Genomic DNA, 26772 nt, shown 5'->3' with positions numbered 1-26772 from the left:
TCTGGCTTTAAAGTTCCAGAAGACTTGAGCCACCTCTGACTTGTGCTTCAAAAAGAAAATCCAGCACATACGGTGAAATCATCAAGAATGCTGCATAATAGAGACTACCTTTCATAGAAAGAGTCATTTGTGCACCTACATGTCTGTATAAATCAATTGCATCTTATTTGATGCTCTCCATGTTTCTTTGGGAAATGGTTTTCTACTTTGCTTACCAAATTGACATGCCTTACAGTTTGGTGAGTGATCACCAAATTCAGGTAGATCACTTGCCATCTGTTTCGCTTTCATTTGCAACAAGCCTTGATGTTGATAATGCCCGAGTCTCTTGTGCCAAATCTCCGTGACATTTTCTTTGATTAAGAAGACGGCTTGCTCCTCCTCTAGTGGATTAAATGTGAAGTTTTTCCCTTTTATTCTTACTTTAAACATGTCTTGATGTTACACCCCACTCATTTTTAGTCAAAAATCAAGCAAAGAAATTGGTCAAAGTCAAAGTCAATAAGGACTTAAGTTGAACAAATTATTTTATGGGGCTTAATTTGTAATTACAAGAACCTTAGGGATTTAGTTTATATTTATTGGAATTAAAGGAGTAAATGATATATTACATGAAGTGTGGGGACTTGATTTGCAATTCTATCATACTTATCCATTTAAAACCTTAAACATATCCATTTTCTCTCATTTTGGGGACAAAACGTAGAGAGGAAGCAGAGAACGAAATTGGATAAAAAGAGGGAGAAAAAAGGGTGAAAAAGGGAGGAAAAAAAATAAGAAATGAAAGGAAATGAAAGAGGTTGATGATTTTTGTAAGTTTGGGTTCTACATTTCTTCAACTTATCCTTATTTTAAAGGGGTAACTTAATTAAATTTCTAGGGTTTATGAACCATTCATTTATATTCGAAGTTTAGCAAGAATTAGAGATTATTATTATATTTTTGAGGTATTAAGCAAGAATATATCAATGAAATGTTATTTGATTATTGAAATTGAAGAAGTTGAATTTTGAAATGGGTTTGTAATTTAGAGCTTGAATCTTTGATCTATTGTGTGTATATGATATAAAACACCTTATTTGTGATTTATTAAGGAAGATATGAAGTTAAGGTTAGATTTTGGTATTTATAAGCAATTTTCTTGCAAAATTCATGTGCAGGTGTTAATTCTGAAAATCTGCCAAAATAGTGCTAATTCTGTCAAAGATTTTGCTGCCAGATTTCAATATTATGGGGTTTTAGTGCTTTTTTTTGTCAAAACTCTTATTTTCAGATTTTTAAAGGCTTGAATGAAGTTATATGACAAGTTTTAAAGTTTATGTATTGGAATAAATTATGTATAGGGCTTATGTATGTATAAGTTATTGATTTTAAGGAAGTGTGAGTAATTTAATGGAATTGATAATGAATGGTGATTAGTTGATAAATCATTAGTGAGGAGAAAAGATGGAAAATTGGAGATGTAAGAGTAATATAGAAATTGAGAAGTTGAGAGGTAGAATTGTATTAATTTAATTATCTAATTTTAATTTGAGAAAGTATACCGTTATTTCAGGTAAGAAACATGAAAGCTTGGAATGGCTCGTTGCCAGATTTCTATCCATGGATCTGTGAATGGAAAAATATAAATATTTTTAAAATATTTATGAATTAAGTATATTATTAAAGTATGTGCAGGAGAAAAGTTGGAAAATTGGAGATGTAAGAGTAAATATATAAATTGAGAAGTTAAGAGAGAGAATTGTATTAATTTAATTGTTTGATTTTAATTTGAGAAATTATACTGCTATTTCAAGTAGAGACATGAACGCTTGGAATGGCTCGTTGCCAGATTTCTATCCATGGATCTGTAAGTGGAAAAATATAAATTTTTTAAAAATATTTATGAATTAAGTATATTATTAAAGTATGTGCAATTATGTGTTGGAATTATCTGGTTATTATGGAAGTATCTTTTATTATGATGCGTGTGACTTTCAAAGATTGTATACGGTACATTGTGAATTATGTGATCTTGAGATCGACCAGAAAAGTACCCGTGATTATACATTTCTTCTAATTTACTGAAGGGCTTTGGCCATGTTTTATACTACACTGAAGGGTCGACTAGGGAAGAAGGGGTCGTGACCGTGTACATATAGTTTACTGAGGGGCCTTGACCGTGTTCTAGAATTGATTGCCAAAGGTCATGAGACCCACTTTCATTCATGGAAGGAGCCAAAAGCCCGTGGCGAAAGTGCTTAGCCCTAGGGGCGGATTATAGATTTTAGTCGGATGGTATATTTTTTATGGATCACATATGATGTGATGAGATGATATTTACAGTGTTATGAGAATGTCTCACTTTTTGTCTATAATTGTACGAGGCGATCATGTGAAATATTAAATGATATGAGCTTGATGTTTGATAAAAATGTTTAAATGAGAAAGTATGATTATTTTTTAACTCTTCCACTCACTGAGCTATCAACTCATTTTTTTTTCCATGATTTTTCTCACACGTAGTATTGGTCCTTGATAGCTTGAGGAGCCTACTGATTTCAGAGTTAGAGCCACACGGCATATTCAATAATATGAGTCAATTTGATAAACCACAAAGTAAATTTTTGGGTCCATTGCACTATGTTTTTATAAATATTTGATTTTGTTGCATATCTTGAAGTAACTCATAGTCAGCCTTGGTGATAGATTTGATATCTAGTTAGCATCTATCATCAGTACACGTCACGTTTCGAGTCCACTAGGATGATTCAGGATGGGTCGTGTCACTTGACCAGTGGCATCTTTAATTAGGCAATGCCTGTCTTTGAAGATAACTTTGAAGCCTCTCTCAATTAGTTGACCAACACTTAACAGACTTTGATCAATTTTTGGAACATAAAGTACATCAATGATAAACTTTGTATCTGAACAACTTGGTATTGCAACAGTACCTCATCCTTTCACTGCTATGTGGTCTCTATTTCCAATTTTGACTTTGGATGTGTTAGCAGGCTTCAAATCCACGAAAAGCTCCCTGTTGTGAGTCATATGATTTGTGCAGCCATTGTCAATTAGCCAATATTCCCTCAACTCACCGCTTGAGAAACATGTTGCAACAAAAAGCTGATCTTCCTCCTCTTCTCCAACAACTTGAGCTTCTGTTTCTTGTTGCTGATTTTTACTCTTACAAATTACAACTTCATGGCTAAGTTGATTACATTTACATTTATTGCATCTTGCATCCGGTCTTCCCCAACACTTGAAGGGTGGATGACCTTTCTTACCACAATGCTTGCATGGAGGATAATTTCCCTTCGAGTTTCCTGCCTTTGTTGTAGCTGTTTGTAGTATTTTCTCCATTTGTTGGCTGATTCTTCTTGTTTTTTGCATAATCATTATGTTTGGCCGGCAATGCACCTTCAGCTATGCCATCTTCTCTCATGATTCTTTGTTGCTCTTGTGCCTGCAAGACATTCAATGATTCTGCCAAGGTAATCTTGGACATATCCTTAGTATTTTTTAAGGTGATTATTGTTGCCTCAAATCTCTCCGTCAGAGTTAAAAGAATTTTTTCAATAATGCTTGAGTTAGTCAACTCATAGCCAAGTAGTCTTACTCTATTTGCTATGCTTAGAAGCCTGTTAGTGTAGTCCTCGATAAACTCTGATTCTTTCACCCTTTGCAACTCGAAATCTCTTATGAGATTCAGCACCTGCATGTCTTTAATTCGTTCATCTCCTTCATATTCTAACTTGAGATAGTCCTAGATAGCTTTGGCTGACTTTAGAGACATAATTCGATTGAATATGGTTGAAGAGACAGCAACAAACAAGCAGGCCTTTGCCTTTGATTTCTTTGTTTTCTATCCTTGTGACTTTTAATCTGAGCCATCGTGGGATTATTTGGTAGAGGAGAAATTTCATTGTGCTCTTCCACTGCTTTCCAGATAAGTTTCCATCCTTAGAGCCCAGATTTGATAATTTTCACCATCGAAAACTGGAGGTGTGATCGATGAAAAACTAGTTTCTGCATCCATGGTAATCACTTGGATTCGATCTTAAACAATTAAAGGTCCCTTAAAAAGAGAGTTCTGATACCAAATGTTGTCTTTTTATTTTGAAAATCAGAGAAACAATGTTTGCTTGTGAAGAAAGAATAGAAGAATAACAACGAGAGAACAAAGAACTTTTTTGATGAAAGACATTCTATATTTGCATTTCTCTAAATTGCACTTTATAAACACGATAACATAACTGACCGCTAACATCATGGACCTAGAATTAAGCCACAATTCAACACAACACTGCTGAAAAAAACAATAAACTCCTAAAAACTAGGAAAAAAAACTTTGAAACATTCAAATTAAATAAAAGAAAAATAGCTTTAACAACGTGGCAGCCATTCAAAACACCACTTCTAATAGAAGCAATGGTATTATACTTCTCATATCTCTTTCGCTCAACATTAAATGATCCTTCAGCAGTTCTATACAATTTTTTCAGTGAGAAAACACAAATCTTCAGCCAAAAGGAATGTGCCTTTTGTGTGTAAAACAGTCATTGCGCGTGAGATGCAAAATGCAAAAGCAAGAGCATATAGTCATTCTTCCTCCCATTTTTCTCCTGTGACCAAAGAAGATCTAGCAAATAACTTCAGAACTTTTATTATTGCATGTGCATTATTGAAAGGAAATTGAAGAAATGTTTCAAAGATATGTATTTATTTATGTTTTGAAATATAAAGCATGAGTTTATCATCTTTTTCAACTCAACTAATTAACACTAAAAGCGTTTAAAGTCCTAGCGCAAACTATTGCTGTTGTTGAGTATGATGGTTAGCAAGGGTGATTTTCCACAGAGGATTAATTTAAATTAACTAATTATTAATTGAAAAGTGAAAAGAATAATGAAGTGATTCAACAGCTGAGGTGACACATACTATACAATTCAGATGACTAAAACCAAAATGGTAATTTCGCACTAACAATTGTCGGGTTGGATTATTCAAACTTCAAAAAATGAAACTAAGGAAAAAGAAATATATAAATTCAAATTAAGTGGAACCAAGAATCTAAATCTAAAATAATTACGGGATTTTTCTTCACCACTGATAATGATTTTCTTAATTAATTATCAAACACAAGTTTTTATTCCTTTTAAACACATCAATTCTAACACAAATTCAAGTTCAGTTATCGCTCATTCTTCTTTATCATTGCATCATCACTTTTTACATCGCAGACGAACTGAATCCTGATGAAGGTTAGCTGGGAATGTCGGGCAGAGCTGAAAAGGTGGCCCAGAAGATTATATGTAAGGTCCACCCTACTGTAGTGTCTGAAGAAGGTAGGTCATTGATTATGTGCAAAGATTAATCAAGAATTCCAGTATGGATCCGTACTATTAAAAACTTATCGCCGTGATGGAGATTTTATTTGTCATCCTTTGGTGGTGGTAAATCTTGATGAAACACTGAAGTAAAAAGGATGTCCAGGTCATTAATGCTAAGGTTATACTTTTGAAATGCATTGTTCAGAATAATGTTTTTGACATCCTTCTATTAAATTGGAGATGTGTTGCACCCTGTGCTTTCTCAAGATGGCTGATAGGCTCATTTGAAAGCATTATCTATATAAATTAAGTTTGATATTGATCAAAACATGTGATGTTATGAAAGTTGTATTATTGGTGCTCATCATGGCTTGGTTGTAGGTTCAGGAAAGTATGAAGACCGAAAAATATTCAAGACAAAAATCAAGTATAGACGCAAATCTGTAAAAATAGTAAAGATAACAAAAGATTTTTCGGCCGAAACCCGGAGGTTCAGCGATTTAACAAATCGCCTAGTCCCCGTTGAGCATCCATAAAGGAATAGGCTCAAATCCACTAAAAATCACCGGCCAAATACCACAAACTTCGATTACAACCGGAACACACAGTTCCAACCACAGCAACTATCAAAACCCTCAACACCGAATTGAACTCACACAAGAGTTCATAAGGATTCAATCTCTTTACAGAAATCTACACAAAGATCTAAGAAAGAATCACCAAATTACAGAGAGAACAATATGAAAAAATAGAAGTTGCGCGAGAGAGAGTACCACTCAAACCCTAGACTCCCCTTTTATAAGAGAGATGACCCATTTTGATCCAATGGCCTTTATTTTGTCAAGTGTCGAAATCTAGTATAAGTTGTTATTTAAAAACTGAAAACACGTTTTCTCAAAACCATTTTTCAGCTTCGAGATTGTTCTTCATTTTGGGTCATTGGACTGGGTATGGGCTGAGTCCTTAAATTTGGGCTAGGCTTCCACATAAAACAGCAACCCATTTCTCCACCTTTGCTGTTTTGTGCCTACTTTAATGTGGATTTAAGCTTATACCTCAATTTCATTTGCTCTTATTACCTATAAAAACAAAATAATGAAAGTTAGTCTTCTTCAAGATTAATTAATCTTAAAGAATCAACAAACTTACTAATAGGGATTACCTTAGTTCCGGCATCTGCTGGATTTATCTTAGTAGGAATTTTTATTAATCTAATAACACCCCTATCAATGATATCTCTAATAAAATGGAACTTTACATCTATATGCTTTGATCTATCATGCAGGGTAGGATTTTTACTTAGAAAAATAGTACTTTGGTTATCTGAACATAGCTCCGCCTGATTTTCTATAAGACCTAATTCACTAAGCAAACCCTTCAGCCACAATCCCTCTTTCACTGCTTCCATTGCAACAATATATTCAGCCTCGGTTGAGGACAATGCAACAAGTTTTTGAAGCTGAGATTTCCAGCTAATGCATGTATCATTTATTACATAAAAGTATGCAGTTGTGGACTTCCTTTTGTCCGGATTACCAGCAAAATCTGAATCTACATATCCCTTAAGTCTAAATCCATTTTTATTTGTTTTGATCATTAGACCTAAGTTACTTGTTCCTTTCAAGTACTTAATTAGATTTTTCATGTATTGTCAATGTATTTCACCTGGGTTACTCATAAATCTACTTAACACACTCACGGCATAAGCAATACCAGGTCTAGAGCAAACCATAACATACATAACAGATCCAGCAGCATTAGAATAAGGCACGTTTATCATTCTTTTATGCTCTTCTTCAATTTTAGGCGATTGGTCAACAGATAGTTTCATACCAGCAGATAGAGGCAAACTTACAGGCTTAAACTCATGAAGGGAGAACCTTTTTACAACCTTATCAATATAAGATTTTTGTGTTAGAAACAATTTTCCATTTATCCTATCTCTTTTTATTTACATGCCCAAAATCTTTCTAGTTGGTCCTAAATCTTTCATTTCAAATTCAAATTTTAGATTTTCTTTAATTGAATTAAGTGTAATAGAATTGTGACCAGTAAGGAGCATATCATCAACATACAAAAGTATATAGAAAAAATCAGATTCCCCTTCTTTCTTGTAATAGAAACAGGGATCATATTCTGATTTCCTAAAGTTCAAGCCTTGTATAAAAGAGTCAAATCTTTTATACCACTGTCTAGGGCCCTGTTTTAGGCCATATAAGGATTTCTTTAAGAGACACACTAAGTTTCTCTTTCCTACCACTTCAAACCCTCTTGGTTGAGTCATATGTATGGTTTCATCTAAAGAGCCATACAAGAAGGCAGTTTTCACATCATGTTGTTCTAACTCCAAGACAAATTGTGTGAATATAGCAAGTAGGATTCTAATGGATGTATATCTAACAGCTGGTGAAAAAATTTCAGTGTAATCTATTCCTTCCTTTTGGTAAAAGCCTTTAGCTACCAGTTTTGCCTTAAATCTTTTATCACTGGCTTTAGTCTCACCCTCTTTAATTTTATAAACCCATTTACAATCAATCAATTTGCAATCTTTGGGTTTTTCAACTAGAGTCCAAGTCTCATTTTTAAAGAGTGAATTCATTTCATCTTCCATCACAGCAATCCACTTAGGGGATTCTTTGGAAGATATAGCCTCTTCATAAGAGGCTGGTTCTAAGTCAAACTGATCAGATTCAGTCTGATCAGATGCAAAATCAGCATGTTGATACCTGGGTGGAGGTCTTATTTCCCTCTTTTCTCTATCCCTAACAAGATGGTAGCCCTGCAGATCATGTGCAGGCTCCAGATGCTGTTCATCTTCAATTATTTCAACATCAGAGTTATTTTGGGGTACTACCTGATGTGGCTCCACCTCAAACTGAGCCCGGTCATCAGTATTGTGGCTATCAAAATTAATTTCTGTGATAATGAAGTCATCTTTTCCCAATTTCTCACTAGATTTGTCACTAAGACAAGGGAAATCATCTTCATTAAAGATAACAGATCTACTTGTTATCACCTTATAACCCCTCACATCTCTTAACCACAATCTATAGCCTTTAAAACCTTCTCTATATCCTAAGAACACACCCTTCAATGATCTAGGGTCCAATTTTGACTTAATATGATGTGCATAGGCTGCACATCCAAAAATTCTTAGATGAGAGTAATCTAGCATTGAACCAGACCAGATTTGTTGGAAAATTCTGTTATTTAGAGAGCTGGAGGGGCATCTATTTATAAGATAACATGTTGTTTTTACAGCTTCACCCCAAAAAAATTTTGGAAGGCCAGAACTGATTAGCATACATCTGGTCCTTTCAAGAATTGTCCTATTAAGCCTCTCGGCAACTCCATTCTGTTGTGGAGTATAGCTCACAGTTTTATGTCTCATTATCCTTTGTTTACTGCAATATTGGTCAAATTCGGTATTGCAGAATTCAAGGCCATTATCAGTTTTTAAAATTTTTATCTTCTTACCAGTCTGATTTTCAATTAATACACTCCATTCTTTGAAAATTGCAAAAGTATCAAATTTAGATTTTAGTAAGAAAATCCATGTCTTTCTTGAATAGTCATCGGTTGTAAAAAGATAATATCTATAACCAGATACAGTAGAAATAGGTACAGGTCCCCATAAATCAGAATGTATGTATTCAAGGACATCTTAGGATTTGTGCAGCCCTGCCTTAAAAGGCAGCCTAGCTTGTTTTCCCATGATACAGTGTTCACAAAAAGTCAATTTTTGAACACTATCTTTTCCAAATGCCCCTTGACATGATAATGTTTTTAAACCTTTTTCACTTAAGTGGCCAAGTCTTTTATGCCACAGTTCTGATTTATCGGGTTGTGTGACAGAATTCACAGAATTTTTTGGTGAAATGGCTTCAGCACCTATTACATAGATTCCATTAAGCTTAGGAGAACTGACAATGTGTTCTTGATTTCTTATTATATTTGTAAAATCATTTTTAATACCAATTTGGTAATTTTCATCATCAAAAACTCCTGGGGATATGAGATTTCTTCTAAGTGCTGGTACATATCTTATATGTTTTAATAACATGTGATGACCATTTTTAAATTTCAACAGCACATTTCCAATTCCCTTAACTTGGCATGACTCATCATTCCCAAGTTTTACAAATCCTCCATCCAGACTACAAAATTCTGAAATGCAGTTAATATTGCGTGTCATATGAAAGGAACATCCTGAATCTAGGACCCAGTCCTGATCAGTATTCTCAGATAGAGATGCATCGGCTACTCCAATATTAGCTCCTGGTTCTTTATAATTAGCAGCAATAGCTAAAGAAGCATTTTCAGTATTAGACCCATTCTTTTGGTCATTTGCCTTTTTAAAACAGTCTTTAATAAAGTGGCCTATCTTTCCACAATAAAAGCATTTTCTGTTGTTGTTGCTGTTTTGTTTTCCTTTGATTTGTTTCTTGCCCTTTCTTTTGGTGTTATTCCACTACCTTTTGTTAAAAATTTTATTCCTGTTAAAATTGGAATGACTGACGTTACTTACTCCTTTAGGATATGATTTTTGATTTGATGACATACCCTTAACATGGTACACTTCTTTGTGTTCAGATTTTAATTTAAGTTCTTTATTCAGAAGAGAACTGTGAATTATTTCAATAGTGAGGTCACTCCTACCATACTCTAGAGCATTTCTAATATCTTTATATTTATCTCCTAGAGCATTAAGTAAGCCAACTACCTTCTGTTCATCAGAAATTTTCTCATCACAGTTTGCTAAGTCTTGTGTGATCCTATTAAACCTATCCATATTATCTCCTGTATCAAGATTAGGATCAAACTTAAAACTAAAAAACTGTCTCCAAAGAAAATATTTATTTGGCACAGTCTTTGTAAGGTAGTGTTTTTCTAAGGCTGTCCATAATTCTTCAGCGGTTTTAGTTTCTCCTACTTTCCTAATCACAGTATCAGACAGATGTAGGAATAAAGTGCTCCAGGCTAATTCATCTTGTTCAGTTTTCCTAGCTTCAGATAAGGTTTTTGGCCAAGATTCATCAATAGCCTTAGCACATTTTAACTGTAACAACAGTGCTTTAATTTTCTGACGCCAGAGACTAAAGTCTTCTTTGCCATCCCACATTTGGACATCTACCTTAGAGTTCATATTGTGCAGGAGTATGTAATTTTTCACAAGTTATGATAAAGCAAATATATCTCAATGATTATTCAGTCAACAGTATGTCACAAGGTTTACTTTCCCATTATTCCAATTTCAGATTATATATATAAAATAGTGCTTAAGTGTGATATGTACAGAAGTATATCAACCAAAATTAAACACATTTAATTATGCATATCACTAAGCATGCAATCAAATTTAATCACAGAACTTACACACAGTAAGTTATCAAGACTGTAAATACAATGTGTGTACCTTTGAGGCAATTATACTTTGGCAGGTTAGCACCTGAGAGGATCAAATTGTGTATTAGTACAGTTCACATAGAATGTACAACATTTTATCAATTGAAATATGATTTTGCTTTTATTATCAACTCACAGTGAGATATTTAAGAAAACAGTTTTGAAGATTACAGGTTTCTTGAACCGAAACCCTAGTCCCCAAAGTTTCTAAGATTCTCTCAGGGAACCCTAGACAGAGGTACAGGTAGGGGAGGTTCAATGAGACCTTATGTTTGAAAAACACTTTTTTTTAAAAAAATTATCTCACATAAACTGCAAGTACATAAAATACCAAAAACATCTGATTCTTATACAAGAGCAGTCTCTTGACTACTGCAGGTGCCACCACAGATAAGCAAAGAACCAACACTGCAGTAATCAGTAGGTATTTATAGAAACCTTCTATTTATTTCATTACCAACACACTGCAGGGTTCAGTATGATCACCAAAGGATTTCAATAAGGATTTTAGAACTAGACACGAACAAGAATCAGTGGACCAAGGTAAAAGATAATCAAGAAACTTCAGTTTCTATCAAACAGATTCGACACTTGTTATTTGTCAAAGAATTTAACTCGGTAACATCCGATTTCCTTTAAAGAAAGATTCAACACTAACTCAAAAATTCAAACAGCACACTAACAGTGCCTAGGTTACACCAGTCATATGCGAAGAAAAAGAAAATTTTAAAAAATAAAAATAAAAATATGTTGGCAGATCGTAGTGATCTTCCGTTTCTCTTTCCGGCCGATGACTCAACTTTCAGTTCCTTAACTAGAGAAACCAAAAAAAAAATTCTCTTGCTCTGATACCACTGTAGGTTCAGGAAAGTATGAAGACCGAAAAATATTCGAGGCAAAAATCAAGTATAGACGCAGATCTGTAAAAACAGTAAAGAGAACACAAGATTTTTCGGCCAAAGCCCCGAGGTTCAGCGATTTAACAAATCGCCTAGTCCTTGTTGAGCATCCATAAAGGAATAGGCTCAAATCCACTAAAAATTACTGGCCAAATACCACAAACTTCGATTACAACCGGAACACACAATTCCAACCACAGCAACTCTCAAAACCCTCAACACCGAATTGAACTCACACAAGAGTTCATAAGGATTCTATCTCTTTACAGAAATCTACACAAAGATCTAAGAAAGAATCACCAAATTACAGAGAGAACAATATGAAAAAATAGAAGCTGCGCGAAAGAGAGTACCACTTAAACCCTAGACTCCCCTTTTATAAGAGAGATGCCCCATTTTGATCCAATGGCCTTTATTTTGCCAAGTGTCGAAATCTAGTATAAGTTGTTATTTAAAAACTGAAAACGCGTTTTCTCAAAACCATTTTTCAACTTCGAGATTCTTTTTCATTTTGGGTCATTGGACCGGGTATGGGCTGAGTCCTTAAATTTGGGCTGGGCTTCCACATAAAACAGCAACCCATTTCTACATTGGTGACAAATGATGTAAACATCCCACAACCATATGACTGTTATAACCAATAATTTTCATTGGCACATATTTGTATTTTTGCCATAAGGAGAGCATAAGCAACAATGGCTAGTGGTCAAAGATACGTCTCGTTTCTCTTTATATAGGTAAAGTGTTGGGTTATCTAGAAAAAATCATTTAATAGCAAACAGAAAAATGCCCAGAAAACATAAAAAACACAAACTGTAAAAACAAGAACTCAAGTTGTTGACCTTGTTCAGCCGAAATATGGCCTAATCTGGGGGGCTCTAGAACTGAACCTGTTCAACTAGTGCAAAATAACCTTCCAAGAGAGCAAAGTGTACATCAATCACTCAGAAAAACAACCGATTTTGATCATCGACTATAAAGATCTCCAAAACCACAAAATAACCCTTTTTGATCTTAACGCCAACTCTTAGATCCACAACTAGTAAAACCGACTGAGACACAATGGATAATGCCATTTGTACAATTTATATTAACAACATTGTTGACAATGTTGTGTGTTTCAAAAAATTATTGGTTGAAAAGATAAATTATTTTTTAAACTGTCAAAAAACAACATGCCATGTGGCATTGTGTCAACAATATTTTAAATTGGATTGTACATCAAGTATGATTGAAGACACAATAGGCCACAAGTTACTGTAGCATGGGCCTTTTACAGGGTTAAACCAAAACAAAGAAGGAGAAGAAGTAGAATCGCACGCAGGCAAGAGAGAAAGAGAAAAGAGTATTCTAGAAGCCAAAGACCACGAATGAACCGTCTCGGTAAAGCCAAGAGTCAAAGGAGATTAATTGGACCAAAATGATCTCCACCGTCCATTCAAATAAACGGTCCAAATTTCACCCGAAGAAGCACAACTCTCGCCAACACAAGAAAACCAATTGGGGGTTGCCAAATTAGCCGTCCACAATCCAAAGGCCTCTAGTGGCAAATGTCAGAAATAACACTCGTTTTAAAGTTTTTTGAGAAACACACTTCTTTCATAAAGAATATCTAAAGTGGAAGATAAAATCGCTTTTAATTCTTTTGATGCTCCTTATTTCAAGAATTTTCCAACTAGAGACTAGATGAACTAGAAATGATTACAAAAAATACTCTACTCATGATTTGATATTGGCCAAGGCTACAGCAGGGAAAGCCAGCCTGTCAGACTGTATGGTAAAATTCATGGACGGTGAAAGCAAAATAAAATATGAAGCTTTTCTTGTTTAATGGTTGTTGCACTTCATTTTTCCATATTGATGCGACACTATAGAAAAAACATTCTTCTCATTCTCATTACTTTCCATTTAGCTAGAGCCTAATGGTGTGGAAATTGCATCTGCACCAGCTGTTCTTGCTAACATTTATAAAAACTTGAGTGCACAAAAGGGGTAATTGTTGAAGAAATGTGGAGCTAGACAAAGACAAAGAAACTTGTTGAACTTAAGGTTACAGTCCAGTTCGAACTGGTTCAGGATTGGGTTTTGAAGAGATTACTAACATTATGTCCCAAACCAGGCATCGTATAAGGAATGTGGAAATGGAAAATACGAACGTGTCTAGGGCAATGAGTTTTCTTAAACAATTATTTATTTTTTGTCCTTACATGAGGGAGGCAAACAACTCCTTGCCTCACATGCTTTACACAAAAACAGATTACAAGGTATTGATTGAATCTGGTTTGGATGATGAATTTGAGTGTCTTGTCTGATGATTGAGAACGAGTGAGTTTGTTAGGAATTGATTGCATAGGGCATTATCTCCCACATCTAGTGGCCATCCAAATTGGTTGGAAATATTTTTCTTGTCACTCTTTATTTTTAATTTGAAGTAAATATAGAAGTAAAATCTTTTTTAATAGAAAGTAACTTTTTAACGATAACATGGACGGAAATACAAAAATAAAGCTCAAAGATCCAATCCTAATTTAGCTCTTCTTACTCCCTCACATTTGCCCAAATATAATTTTTCCATTCTGTGCATTTTTTGTGCAAAGATCAGAATTTGTGAATAGTAGACTCACAGAGTACTCACTAATTAAGTGCCTGTCTAGAGGCAATTTTGGTCCAAATTATAATCCAAAATGTTACCGTTGTGGGACCCTCATTTGCAGACAGCATTGATTGCACAGGTGCATAATTGCCGGAATGCCATTATGTACATTAGAATGAATTTTAAGTGGGGGTCAAATTGGTAATCTTCCGCATTTTAGTCAAAAAAGTTTCTGCCTCCCTGACACACCAACGATCATTTTCTTGCTAAAAATTCATCCAAAGTCACTCCCAGACACGCACTAAGACATCTAATTTCAAAGAATTAAAATATGACTATTTTTTATTTGGTCAACGTGGTCAAGGAAATTCCCTCCAAAATCAATTTATTTTTCAGGGTTCTTAAAAAAAAAAAAAAGGGTAAATGCATAATCTGGGAATAGGAATCTAAGCAATTCTATTATGACTTCAAAATTTTAAATGTTCATGGAAAGTGCAATGCTTGTGCAATACATACTACAGATTAAATGGAGAGACTGAACAAGCTTATATAATATCATTCCTAGACAGCAAGTGAGAACATTTGAAGCCATACATTGACGATAGCAAGTTCCCTTGCAACGAGCTCAAAATAAGAGTAAATTCAGGTATGGATTTGTACAAGTAAAAAACTAATCTTCCGATGGGACATCAATTTGTCTATCTTTGTTAGGGCAAGTCTTGATGATAAGTTCATTGTGGATTTGAAACATGTATTGGGAGGAGAACAGAGAAATTGAGCGGCAAGGTCTGCAGTAATGGATGTACAGATCAAAAATGCTCAGGTTAAACTTGTGAAATACATTGTGCAGAATATTGTTGTTGATATATCTTTCAATCAAATTGGAGGCATGTGAAACTTATGCTTTCACAAGAAGGTTGATCGCCTCATTGGAAAGGAGCAATTGTTATACTGATCAGAGCATGGTTGGTGATCATCATGGCTTGATCTCTACATATGCTCTGGAGATGATGGTGCTATACAGCTTCCATCTCCTGCAATAGTCCCATTCCAGCAGCGCCTGTTTCAGATATAAATCATGTAAAGTTAATAAGCCAATCTTCGAAATTCATCCAGCAATGTTCGTCATTTGAGTGGCACATGAAAAGTACGTGGACAAATAATCACTCTCTTTCCCCTTCTGTGGGCGTTTGAAGATCTAACAAACAACTTCAAAACTATTCTTTAATCAAACTGGCAAGGATAACTTGTTTAAACTCAGTAATATACTGATCAAAGCATGGTGCTATTCCTAAAGTCCTATTCTTGGTGCTCATGCTGTTTGGAGACGATGGTGTTATACATCTTATATCTCTTCCACTCAACATTAAATGATCCTTTAGCAGTTCTATCCAATTTTTTGGAGTATTTTTGCAAATTTTGATTGGGAAAACTACTGTATATGTGGCAGTTAGAAAACACAATTCTTTGGCCAAAAGGAATGTGCCTCTTGTGTGTAAAACAGCCGTCGCACGTGAGATGCACTAGCAAGAGCATATAGTCATTCTTCCTCCCATTTTTCTCCTGTGAACAAAGAAGATCTAGCAAATAACTTCAGAACTTTTGTTAATGCGCATGCATCATCGAAAGGAAATTGAAGAAATGTTTCAAAGATATGTATTTATTTATGTTTTGAAATATAAAACATGAGACTATCATCTTTTACGACTCAACTAATTATGTCACTACAGCTACAATGATACACTAAAAGCGTTTAAAGTCATAGCGCAAACTATTGTTGTTGTTGAGTATGATGGTTAGCAAGGGTCATTTTCTGCAGAGGATTAATTTAAATTAACTAATTATTAATTGAAAAGTCAAAAGAACAATGAACTGATTCAACAAATGACGTGACACATACCATACAAATCAGATGACTAAAACCAAAAGGGTAATTTCGCAAAAACAATTGTGGGATTGGATTATTCAAACTTCAAAAAATGAAACTAAGGAAAAAGAAATATATAAATTCAAATTAAATGGAACCAAGAATCTAAATTTAAAGTAATTATGGGATTTTTCTTCACCGCTGATAATGATTTCCTGAATTAATTATCAAACGCAAGTTTTTATTCCTTCTCAACGCATCAATTCTAACACAAATACAAGTTCAATTATCGCTCATTCTTCTTTATCATTGCATCATGACCTTTTACATCGCAGACGAACTGAGTCCTGATGGAGGTTAGCTGGGAATGTCGGGCAGAGCTGAAAAAGTGGCCCAGAAGATTATATGTAAGGTCCACCCCACTGCAGTGTCTGAACAGTGAAGAAGGTAGGTCATTGATTATGTGCAAAGATTAATCAAGAATTCCAGTATGGATTTGTATCCATGATGGAGATTTTATTTTTCATCCTTTGGTGGTGGTAAATCTTGATGAAACACTGAAGTAAAAAGGATGTCCAGGTCATTAATGCTGAGGTTATACTTTTTAAATGCATTGTTCATAATAATGTTTTAGACATCCTTCTATTAAATTGGAGATGTGTTGCACCCTGTGCTTTCTCAAGTTGGTAGATAGGCTCAATTGAAAAGACAATCTATATAATGTTAAGACTTGGGGTTCCATCTTAAAAGGTCAACCTTGTTACGAGAAGTAGTCCAAAACCTTATAAGTTGGTCTATATTTGCATCTTTATTCGATGTGGGAATTTATCCCTTAACATGCCCCGCAAGATGGTGACTCGTTTAAGCAGATCAATCTTAAAATTCGTATGCTCATTTATTGAGTTTTAATCGGATCGAATCGTTTGTTGGAGTTTAATGAGCTCTAATACCATGTTAAAATAATAGAATTGTAGAAAAACAGTAATGTATAAGATGAATGGAATGTCCAACTTGCCTCGTCTTTGTATTACAATGGCTTGAAATAACAAAATTCAATATACAAAATATGGAATGCACTAAAGTTTTGGAATGTACAATTGTCATTATTGATAGAATCGAGGAGAAATCAATGGAATGCTAAGATCACATTGGAGGTAATTGTGGAGTCATTACTGATATGGAAGAACCAGTATTGCACGGAGGAGATTGAGGAGTGTTGAATGGACGAGATTGAGGATTGTGATTGCTTGGTCTAACATATAAATTCAATATGATACTAAATTCAATATGATACTAATCAAAACATGTGACTTTATGAAAGTTGTATTATTGGTGCTCATCATATGGCTTCTGGCAGATGATGAAACATCCCACAACAATATGATTGTTATAATCAATAATTTTCATTGGCTCATATTTGTATTTTTTGCCATAAGGAGAGCATAAGCCCCAACGGCTAGTGGTCAAAGTTACATCTCGCTTCTCTATATATAGTTAAAGAATATCTAAAGTGGAAGGTAAAATCACGTTTAATTCTTTTGATGGTCTTTATTTCAAGAATTTTCTTCTTCTTAGATCCAACTGGAGATGATGAACTGGAAATGATTACAAAAAATACTCTACTTGTGATTTGATATTGGCTAGGGCTACAACACGGAAAGCCAGCCTGTTTGACTGGATGGTAAAATTCATGGACTGTGAAAGCAAAATAAAGTATGAAACTTTTCTTGTTTAATGGCTGTCGCACTTCATTTTTTTGTATTGATGCGACACTTTAGGAAAAAGTTCTCATTACTTTCCGTTTAGCTAGAGCCTAATGGTACGGAAATTGCACCGCACCAGCTGTTCTTGCTTACATTTATAAAAATTTTGAGTGCACAAAAAGGGGTACTTGTTACTTCAAGAAATGTTAAGTTCGAACTGGTTCGGGCTCGAGTTTTGAAGAGAATACTAACATTATGTCCCAAGCCAGGCATTGTATAAAGAAAGTGTGTTGGGTCTAAACATGTAATTGGCAATTCTATAGACAAAAGGACTTAATTGTATATTTGTAAAAGTCAAGGACTTAGGGTGTAATTTTGTAAAGTTAGATAGGATGGACTAGGGTTCTAGCTTGAAGATGAATTCAAGAATGCGACGCCGAAATTTCGCTAGCCTTTTGCCCTGTCATCACTCGAGCATAAAAAGCAGAACCATCGTCATTCGCTTTTCGCCCCAGTCTCGCTCGAGTAAAGTCATGTCGCTCGCTTTTCTCTAACTTGTCGCTAGAGCAATAGTGTTATCTGAAAAATCCTAATTTGCGTTTTTCGAGATTTTCAGAAGTCTGGGACGTGAAAGAAAGATCGTCACTTCGTGCTTTCACACCAACACATTCTCATAACATCTTTGAGTGATCTAAGAGAGAGCTTCAAGGGATTGAATCAAACTTATTGGTCTTGTGATCCGGCAATCTATTCTTTGGGAAAAACATCAAGGTTCTCGAAGAGAAAACACCATGTCTTCCTTAAATCATTTAAGGAATTGACTCTCTCATTGGGGGGTTGAAGACTTGGATTGAAGCGTAGTTACAAGCACAAGCGGTTCTTGGTGTTCCACTTGGAGAGACGTTTAGTACAGACCAAGAGGCTGTAGGAGACAACAGATTGGGCTATAAGAGGTAGAACTGGAGTCTAGTAGGAGGCTAGAGGAATCTACGGCAGTAGAAGGCTACAGGAGGTAGATCATGAGTTTTAGCGCTAGAGGTGTCTACGGCAGTAGATCATAAGGGAGTGGCAGGTCTTAACGGGTACATGATAGGCATATTATTGTATGCTCTGAATTGTCGATAGTGGAGGTACTTGGCTTAGTCTCAAAGTTTTTCCCACTTTGGATTTCTCCGTCATCAAATTGTTTATAATTTACTACTTTCCATAATATACAAGCTGGGACATTCAAACTTATAAAATTGGACTTGAATGATTAATCATCTAGAAATTAACTAAAAGTGAATTGTTGCTTTAGTTAACATAATTCTGCACATATGGTCAAATTGGTTAAATTATAATCTAGAACGTAAACTCGGTAAATCCTAAAACTTGGTAACGCTAAAATTTGAATTTGACATTGTATCGCGTTAGACGAACTTTCAAGTGGTATCAGGGCGTTCTAGGTGAATTTTCAAAGTGGAAATGGAAAATACGAACGTGTCCAGGGCAATCAATTTTCTTGAACAATTATTTATTTTTTGCCCTTTCATGACGGAGGTAAACAACTCCTTGCCTCACATGCTTTACACAAAATAGGTGACAAGGTATTGATCTACTCAGGTTTTGATGAAGCATTTGAGTGTCTTGTCTGATGATTAAGAACGAGTGAGTTTGTTAGGAATTGATTGCATAGGGCATTATCTCCCACATCTAGTGGCCATCCAATTTGGTTGGAAATATTTTTCTTGTCACTCTTTATTTTTAATTTGAAGTAAATATAGAAGTAAAATCGTTTTTAATAGAAAGTAACTTTTTAACAATAAAATGGACGGAAGTACAAACATAAAGCCTGGAGATCCAATCCTAATTTAGCTCTTCTTACTCCCTTTGATTTGCCCAAATATAATTTGAACATTCTGTGCATTTTTTGAGCAAAGATAAGAATTTGTGAACAGTAAACTCACAGATTACTCACTAATTAAGGCATCTAATTTCAAAAAAATAAAATATGACTATTTTTTATTTGGTCAACATGGTTAAGGAAATTTCTGTTGAAAAAAAATGTAGGGAAATCTGAAAATTTAATGAACTCCAAGGCACGAAAAACGTTATCTTTTAAGAGATGTTTCTCCCCTATCCAACGAAGTCACAATTGGGATATGATAGAAAATCTCTTTCGGGATACAATGGAGACGTTTGATTCAAATTGTGACTATTTGATCAAACCAAGAAGACACTCGAAAAAAAAAGGACTGATGATGCCAAGAGAAAGAGAGAAGAATAATTTTTTTTAATGTGTTTCGCAAACGAGAATTCGTCCAGAAGTTATAGAAATTGAAGTAACTGTTTAAATAGGTGTGTCCTTTGAAATGAAGAACGCATCTGTTGGAAGTAATTGTAAAAAACGAACAGATGCATCTATTTGAATAGATCGATCCCCATTGCGCAGCGGCAAACACTAGTCCGGGCGGCAAATCATTCGCAAAACAAAAAATTAAATACATGCAAAAATGATGAAAAATATCTAACATACCCCCCTATTTTTCAAAATTTTGATTTAGAAAAGATGAAGCGACTGCATCACAAAAATTGATTGCCTACGTACCCTTAACGGGATCAAGCCACCGTGGTTCATGCAAACACACACTAAAGGCATCATCGTAGGAAATCGAACATAAATGAATGTAGCTTTTGATTTTGAACTTTCACTTAGTGTAAACAACTCAAAGTTTTGTCAAGGTGCTATGGTGAACGAATCTTGAACCAAGGACCCTATCATGACTAGCCGGAGTCATTACACATACTATTCCGATTAAAAGGAGTGTCTCTTTTATACCAACGCATTAATGGCCTTGCATATATCCCGAATTTCATGAGTGTTTTAGAGACGGTCTAAATCTCATAGAAAACGGCCTGACTTTCTCACTCACATAGGTAAGTTCTTTATAAAGAAATTCTGCAAGTTACTTTCTCTCTTAATAGAACTTATTAAGGAATTAAATCCATCCTCAACCATGCAGAATACATACACTAGAGATTTTATAAATGGGTTTGAACTAATACTCTAGTGTCTCACCTAAGTTAGACTTTAACTTGTTTGTACCCTTTGAACTTTGTTTATATTTCAAAACATAAGTAGGGTTCCCATTAAAGCTAACTAAAGTTACGTAAACCTCAATCTCATTCCTTTCGATGTTTTCGCAACCATCTCTCTAGCCAATCCTTTTGTCAAAGGATCTGCTAGGTTATTCTTCAACTCTACATATTCAACGGTGATTACTCCTTACTTAAGTAATCCTCGAAAAGACTGATGTCTAAGACTGAGATGTCGTTGCTTACCATTGTAAGTCTTGTTTGTTACCGAATACAAAGTAGCTTTACTATCACAATAGATCATCACAGCTGGAGATGGTTTCTCGAACAATGGGATATCTATTAGCAAATTTCTTAGCCATTCAGCTTCTTTACTTGCATCAGCGAAAGCAACAAATTCTGCCAACATAGTTGAATCTGAGACACATGTTTGTTTCTTAGAACACCAAGAAACAGTTGCACCTCCTAAAGTAAAAAATCCAACCTGTTGTGGATTTAGAATTCGATTCTATATTGTTCCAACTTGCATCGCTGTATCCTTCAAGTACATCTGGAAATCCACGATAATGTAATCCATAATTAATAGTTCCTCTCAAGTATCTTAGGATTCTTGAAACCGCATTCTAATGTTCTTTTCCTAGAATACTAGTGAATCAATACAATATGCCAACTGCATATGCAATATCTGGTCTTGTGCAATGCATAGCATACATAAGACTTCCAATCACACTTGCATATTGTAATTGGTCATAATATCTACCAGTATTTTTCATTAACTTAATACTATGATCTATCGAAGTTGATGCGGGTTTATGACCCATATGACCATATCTTTTAAGGATATTTTCAATATAATGAGATTGATTCAGCGATATGCATCCATCTTTTCTTATTATTTTAATCCCTAAGATCACATTTGCTTCGCCTAAATCCTTCATATCGAAGTTAGACTCTAGCAATTGTTTGGTCTCCTTAACACTTTCTAATTTAGGACCAAAAATAAACATGTCATCTACATACAAGCAAATAAGAGTACATGCACCATTTCTACATGTAGAATAGATACATTTATCTGCTTCATTAACCTTGAAACCGTTAGACAACATTACTTTATTAAACTTTTCATGCCATTGCATAGGGGCTTGTTTTAAACCATAAAGAGACTTGACGAGTTTACAAACCTTCTTTTCTTGTCCAGGTAAAACAAAACCCTCGGGTTACATCCATTTGATGGACAACTAATTTGTGAGTTGAAGCAAGAGATAGCAACACGCGGATGGAAGATATCCTTGCTACGGGAGCATAAGTATCAAAATAATCTATGCCATGACGTTGTTTAAAACCTTTAGCTACTAATCGAGCTTTATACTTATTTATAGAGCCATCTGCATTTAATTTCCTCTTGAAAATCCATTTACAACCTATTGGTTTAGAGCCACGAGGTAAATAAACCAGTTTCCATGTTTGATTTGACATAATAGATCTCATTTCATCATTGATTGCTTCTTTCCAGAGTACAGCATCTCGAGAGGAAATAGTTTCTGAATATGTGATAGGATCACTATATCATTAAGCATTAGCGTAGTCTGATGTGTAATATTATTTACATCACCTTCTAGCAAATAAGTCACAAATTCAAATCCGAAAGATTTTTCTTTCCTTTGTCTCTTACTCCTTCTAGGTTCTATTTCCAATTGTGGTTCAACAAAAGTATCATCAAGAGATTCTTCATGAACTCTCTTAGAAGAACTAGAAGTAGTATTATCTTCAGTTTGCATAGTTGAAGACTTGTATATATTTTCAAAAAATTCAGCATCAATTAATTCGATAACATCATTGGATTCTAACTTCAGAAACCTATAAGCAGTACTGTTTTTTGCATAACTTATGAATACACATTTATAAGTTTTACTTCCTAATTTAGTAATCTCTGGATTTGGTTTTCTCACATATGCGAGACATTCCCACACCTTGAGACGATTAATATTAGGTTTCCGGTTGAACCACTACTCAAATGGAGTTTTATTAATCTTTTTTATAGGAATCCTATTTAGAGTATAATATGCACTTAAGATTGCTTCACCCCACCATTGATTAGGTAAACCAGAACTAATAAGCATGCAATTCACCATTTCAACTAAAGTCCTATTTTTCCTTTCTACTACTCCTTTTGATTTTGGCGAATATGGTGGAGTAAACTCGTGAACTATACCTTTAGTTTCACAGAATTTTGCTAATTTTGCTACTTGGTATTTACCTCCTCTATCAGAACGTAGGACTTTAATTTTTCGATTTAATTGATTTTCCACTACTGCTTTATAAATAAGAAATTTGCTTAAAACTTCATCTTTACTTTTTAGTAAGTATACATAAGTATATTTCGAAAAATCATCTATAAAGGTCACAAAGTACTTGTTCCCTCCACGTGAAACTTTACTATGCAGATCAGCCACATCAGAATGTATAAGACCAAGTAATTCAAATGTTCGCATAACAGATTTATATGATTTACACGTTATTTTACCTTGAACATATATATCACATTTGTTAATATCATCAAACTTACATTTAGGAATAATTCCTAAATTATGCATGCTCTTAATGGATTTATAATTTATGTGGCCTAATCTAGCATGCGATAAAGGTAAAGAATCAATAGTATAAGCAAAGTTATCATTTATTAGATTCATTTTGAACATACCATTATATGAGTAACCTTTTTCGACAAATATATTATTCTTAGATAATATAAGGCTATCAGACTCAATTACAAGCTTAAAACCTGCCTTGTTAAGGCGATCCCCAGAAATCAGGTTCTTGGTCATTTCAGGCACATGGAGAACTTCTGCCAAAGTTAGATTCTTTTCCGAAGTGAATTTCAGTTCAACTGATCCAATTCCAACAACTTTGGTACGAACATTGTTACCCATTTTTACGTCTCTTCCATCGGTGCATTCTTTGTAAGTCTTGAACTGAGATTTGTCATTACTTACATGAATTGTAGCTCCGGTATCCAGCCACCATTCTACTTCAACTCTGATTGAGTTGGCTTCTTCCACCACAGTAATAAGGTTTGGATCATGATTTCCATCAGTCATATTTACTTGATCCTTCTTTGTCTTTTCATTCTTTGCCTTCTCGTCTTTTATTCGATGTCGGCATTCACGAGCAATATGACCAGATTTCTTGCAGTAGAAACAATCCCCCTTGAATTTTTTCTTAGAGGTTTCTGCATAATCTTCCTTAAAACTGGAGTTTTTACGCTTCTTGTTACCCTTATGATTTCCTTGAACCATGTTTAACTTTTCTGCCGCTTGATCATTATTTTCTCGTTTACAAGAGTCTTCCTCAATACCCAAATGACGCATGAGGGATTCCAGGGTATGCTTGGTTTCATCATGTTTGAGTTTCTTTTTATAGCCATTCCATAAACTTGGTAATTTTGCAATAATGGCTCCAACTTGAAATGCATCAGCAAGACAATTTCAGCATTCTTAAGATTACTAACAATAAGTTGTAATTCATCTACCTGGGCAAGACCAGACTTACTGTCCGTCATCCTGAAATCAAAGTAATTACCGATCAAGAATTTCTGGTTGCTTGCCTCTTCAATACGATACTTGTTGTCCAATGCTAGCCAGAATTCTTTTGCTGTTCCGATAGTCCTGTGTGCGTTGTAAACAGAATCTGATAGTGCATTCAAAATATGGCATCTGCACAGAAAATCATCATCCTTCCGTTTCTTCCATTGTTCCTGTAATTCCTTCTTGCGTTCATCTAAATCATCTGCTTTTTCTTCTGGAATAGGCGCAAGATCATCACTCAGAATGTAAGACAGTTTGATTGCTGTCAAGAAGAATAAATCCTTCTCCTGCTAACGCGTGAAGTTATGTCCATCAGACCGATCAAGACGAATCAAATCTTGATTCATGACTTGAATTGAAGGTGCCACAGATTCATTTACTGTCAGATCTTGAAACGAAGACATCTCTTAAAACTGTTGAAAAAAAATGTAGGGAAATCTGAAAACTTAATGAACTCCAAGGCACGAAAAACGTTATCTTTTAAGAGATGTTTCTTCCCTATCTAACGAAATCACAATTGAGGTATAATAGAAAATCTCTCTCAGGATACAATGGAGGCGTTTGATTCAAATTGTGACTATTTGATCAAACCAAGAAGACACTCGAAAAAAAAGTACTGATGATGCCAAGAGAAAGAGAGAAGAATAATTTTTTTTAATGTGTTTTGCAAACGAGAATTCGTCCAAAATTTATAGAAATTGAAGCAACTATTTGAATAGGTGTGTCCCTTGAAATGAAGAACACATCTGTTGGAAGTAATTGTAAAAAACGAACAGATGCACCTATTCAAAGACTTTTGAAAATAAAATTCTCTTTCGGGCTCGACCCCCGCGACCTGACCGAGCAGGTCGATCCCCGTTGTGCAGCGATAAACACTAGTCCGGGCAGCAAATCATTCACAAAACAAAAAATTAAATACATGCAAAATGATGAAAAATATTCAAAATCAATTTATTTTTTGGGGTTCAATCACAAAATATTCAAATTCATCAACACTTGTAACTTGCGAACACAACATGTGTAAGTATTATGCCCTAAGTCCAATCAATTTTGGACATAAATACTTTTATATATAATTAATGCAATTAAATGGCAGATCTATTATTTAATTAATAGACAATTAAATAAATAATAGAGTCCGTAGATTCAAATATTTGTAATTTATTAATTACAAGGAGTTGTGATTGTGAGATACAAATTACATCTGATGGAATCTTAAATCATCCGTGATAGTAAGTAATAACGAGATACGAATATCGTCATTATAAATAGACCATCACGTGTGGCATTTCTTACTAGTGAAGTAAGTAGCTGATTTCACAAGTTAAAGTGTGGTGACACTTAAATGAACACGTGGATGTTTTGTTATAGAACAAAACATTGGAGACCCGTCTAGAGATTTCACATGGATAACTATCTGAGTGTCAATGGTTAATCTCTAACGTTCGGTAGTGGAATTGGTCCTTTGACTTGAGGTCGTCATGGTACCTTATATGAGGACAGTCATACTTTGGCGATATTGAATGTTGCTCTGAAAAGGGCCGCTAATACGACATCGTTCGGGTACGTCAAGGATCGTATGAAGGTTGTGATTGATCAATAAAGGATTCGTCACTCTTAAATAATAGGAGATTATGATCTGCGTTTCATTCAATTAAGTCAATAATGAAATTCTTGGCCAAGGTGTATTCATAAGTCGAAAAGGATTTTTCGACTTATATTGACTTAATAGTAGAGTGAAAGATATGATCGATAATCGAGATTGACACAATTCCATATCTCGTAATTGATCGGATCATATTGACGAAAGGATTATAATTTCACGGTAAATGAACGAATTTGGTTTTGTCATACCACGTGACATTTCCTGTCACATGTATTGCCCTGACACATTGCTAGATGTCAATCAGGGACGGCGAATGTGAATTGACGATAAATTAAAAGGGTGTTTTAATTTATCAATTTTGATTAGATCAAAATGATATTTCACGTCGTTAGGCATCGTGGTCGGGAACCTAATGGGTCGCACACAAAAGAGAATTGGAAGATTGTAAATTGCCAGTTGGTTAATTTAACAATCGTTGGATAAATTAATTAATTGAATTTGTTATTTATATTCCCGAATTAATTAATTGGATTAATTAATTCACGGACCGGGTTTAATTAATTGGATTAATTAAATATTGGACCGGACCGGGCCGAGTCCGTTTGGATTTATATAAATACATAGCTAGGGTTTGAGGTTCAGGTGGTTTTTATTATTCTTGCTGGCACAAGAGAAAACCCTGGAAGCTGCAATCTTATTCTCTGTGTGGATCACCGTTGGAGGCTGG

At 34.7% G+C, this 26772-nt stretch overlaps 1 protein-coding gene across 1 annotated transcript; it reads right to left on the bottom strand.

Moving 5' to 3' along the window:
- Positions 1–2934: 2934 nt before the first annotated feature.
- On the bottom strand, positions 2935–3700 carry LOC111395066. Its single transcript, XM_023021088.1, has 2 exons — positions 3267–3700; positions 2935–3187 (listed from the first exon to the last, which is right to left on the bottom strand). The coding sequence occupies exons 1-2, from the start codon at positions 3698–3700 to the stop codon at positions 2935–2937; spliced, it is 687 nt and encodes a 228-aa protein (XP_022876856.1).
- Positions 3701–26772: the final 23072 nt, after the last annotated feature.

This window comes from Olea europaea, chromosome 6 (assembly GCF_002742605.1).
Source record: "Olea europaea var. sylvestris chromosome 6, O_europaea_v1, whole genome shotgun sequence".
In the NCBI taxonomy this organism is placed as follows: Eukaryota; Viridiplantae; Streptophyta; class Magnoliopsida; order Lamiales; family Oleaceae; genus Olea; species Olea europaea.
The sequence above is the reverse complement of the archived record's forward strand: the minus strand, read 5'-3'. Positions and strand labels throughout refer to the sequence as shown.

Excerpts from the sequence above, each read along its gene's own strand:
- LOC111395066 (XM_023021088.1), bottom strand. The coding sequence starts at position 3,700 with ATGCAGGTGCTGAATCTCATAAGAGATTTCGAGTTGCAAAGGGTGAAA. Across the intron at positions 3,188-3,266 it reads TCCTCCATGCAAGCATTGTG|CCATGAAGTTGTAATTTGTA; the intron begins GTAAGAAAGGTC and ends TAATCAACTTAG.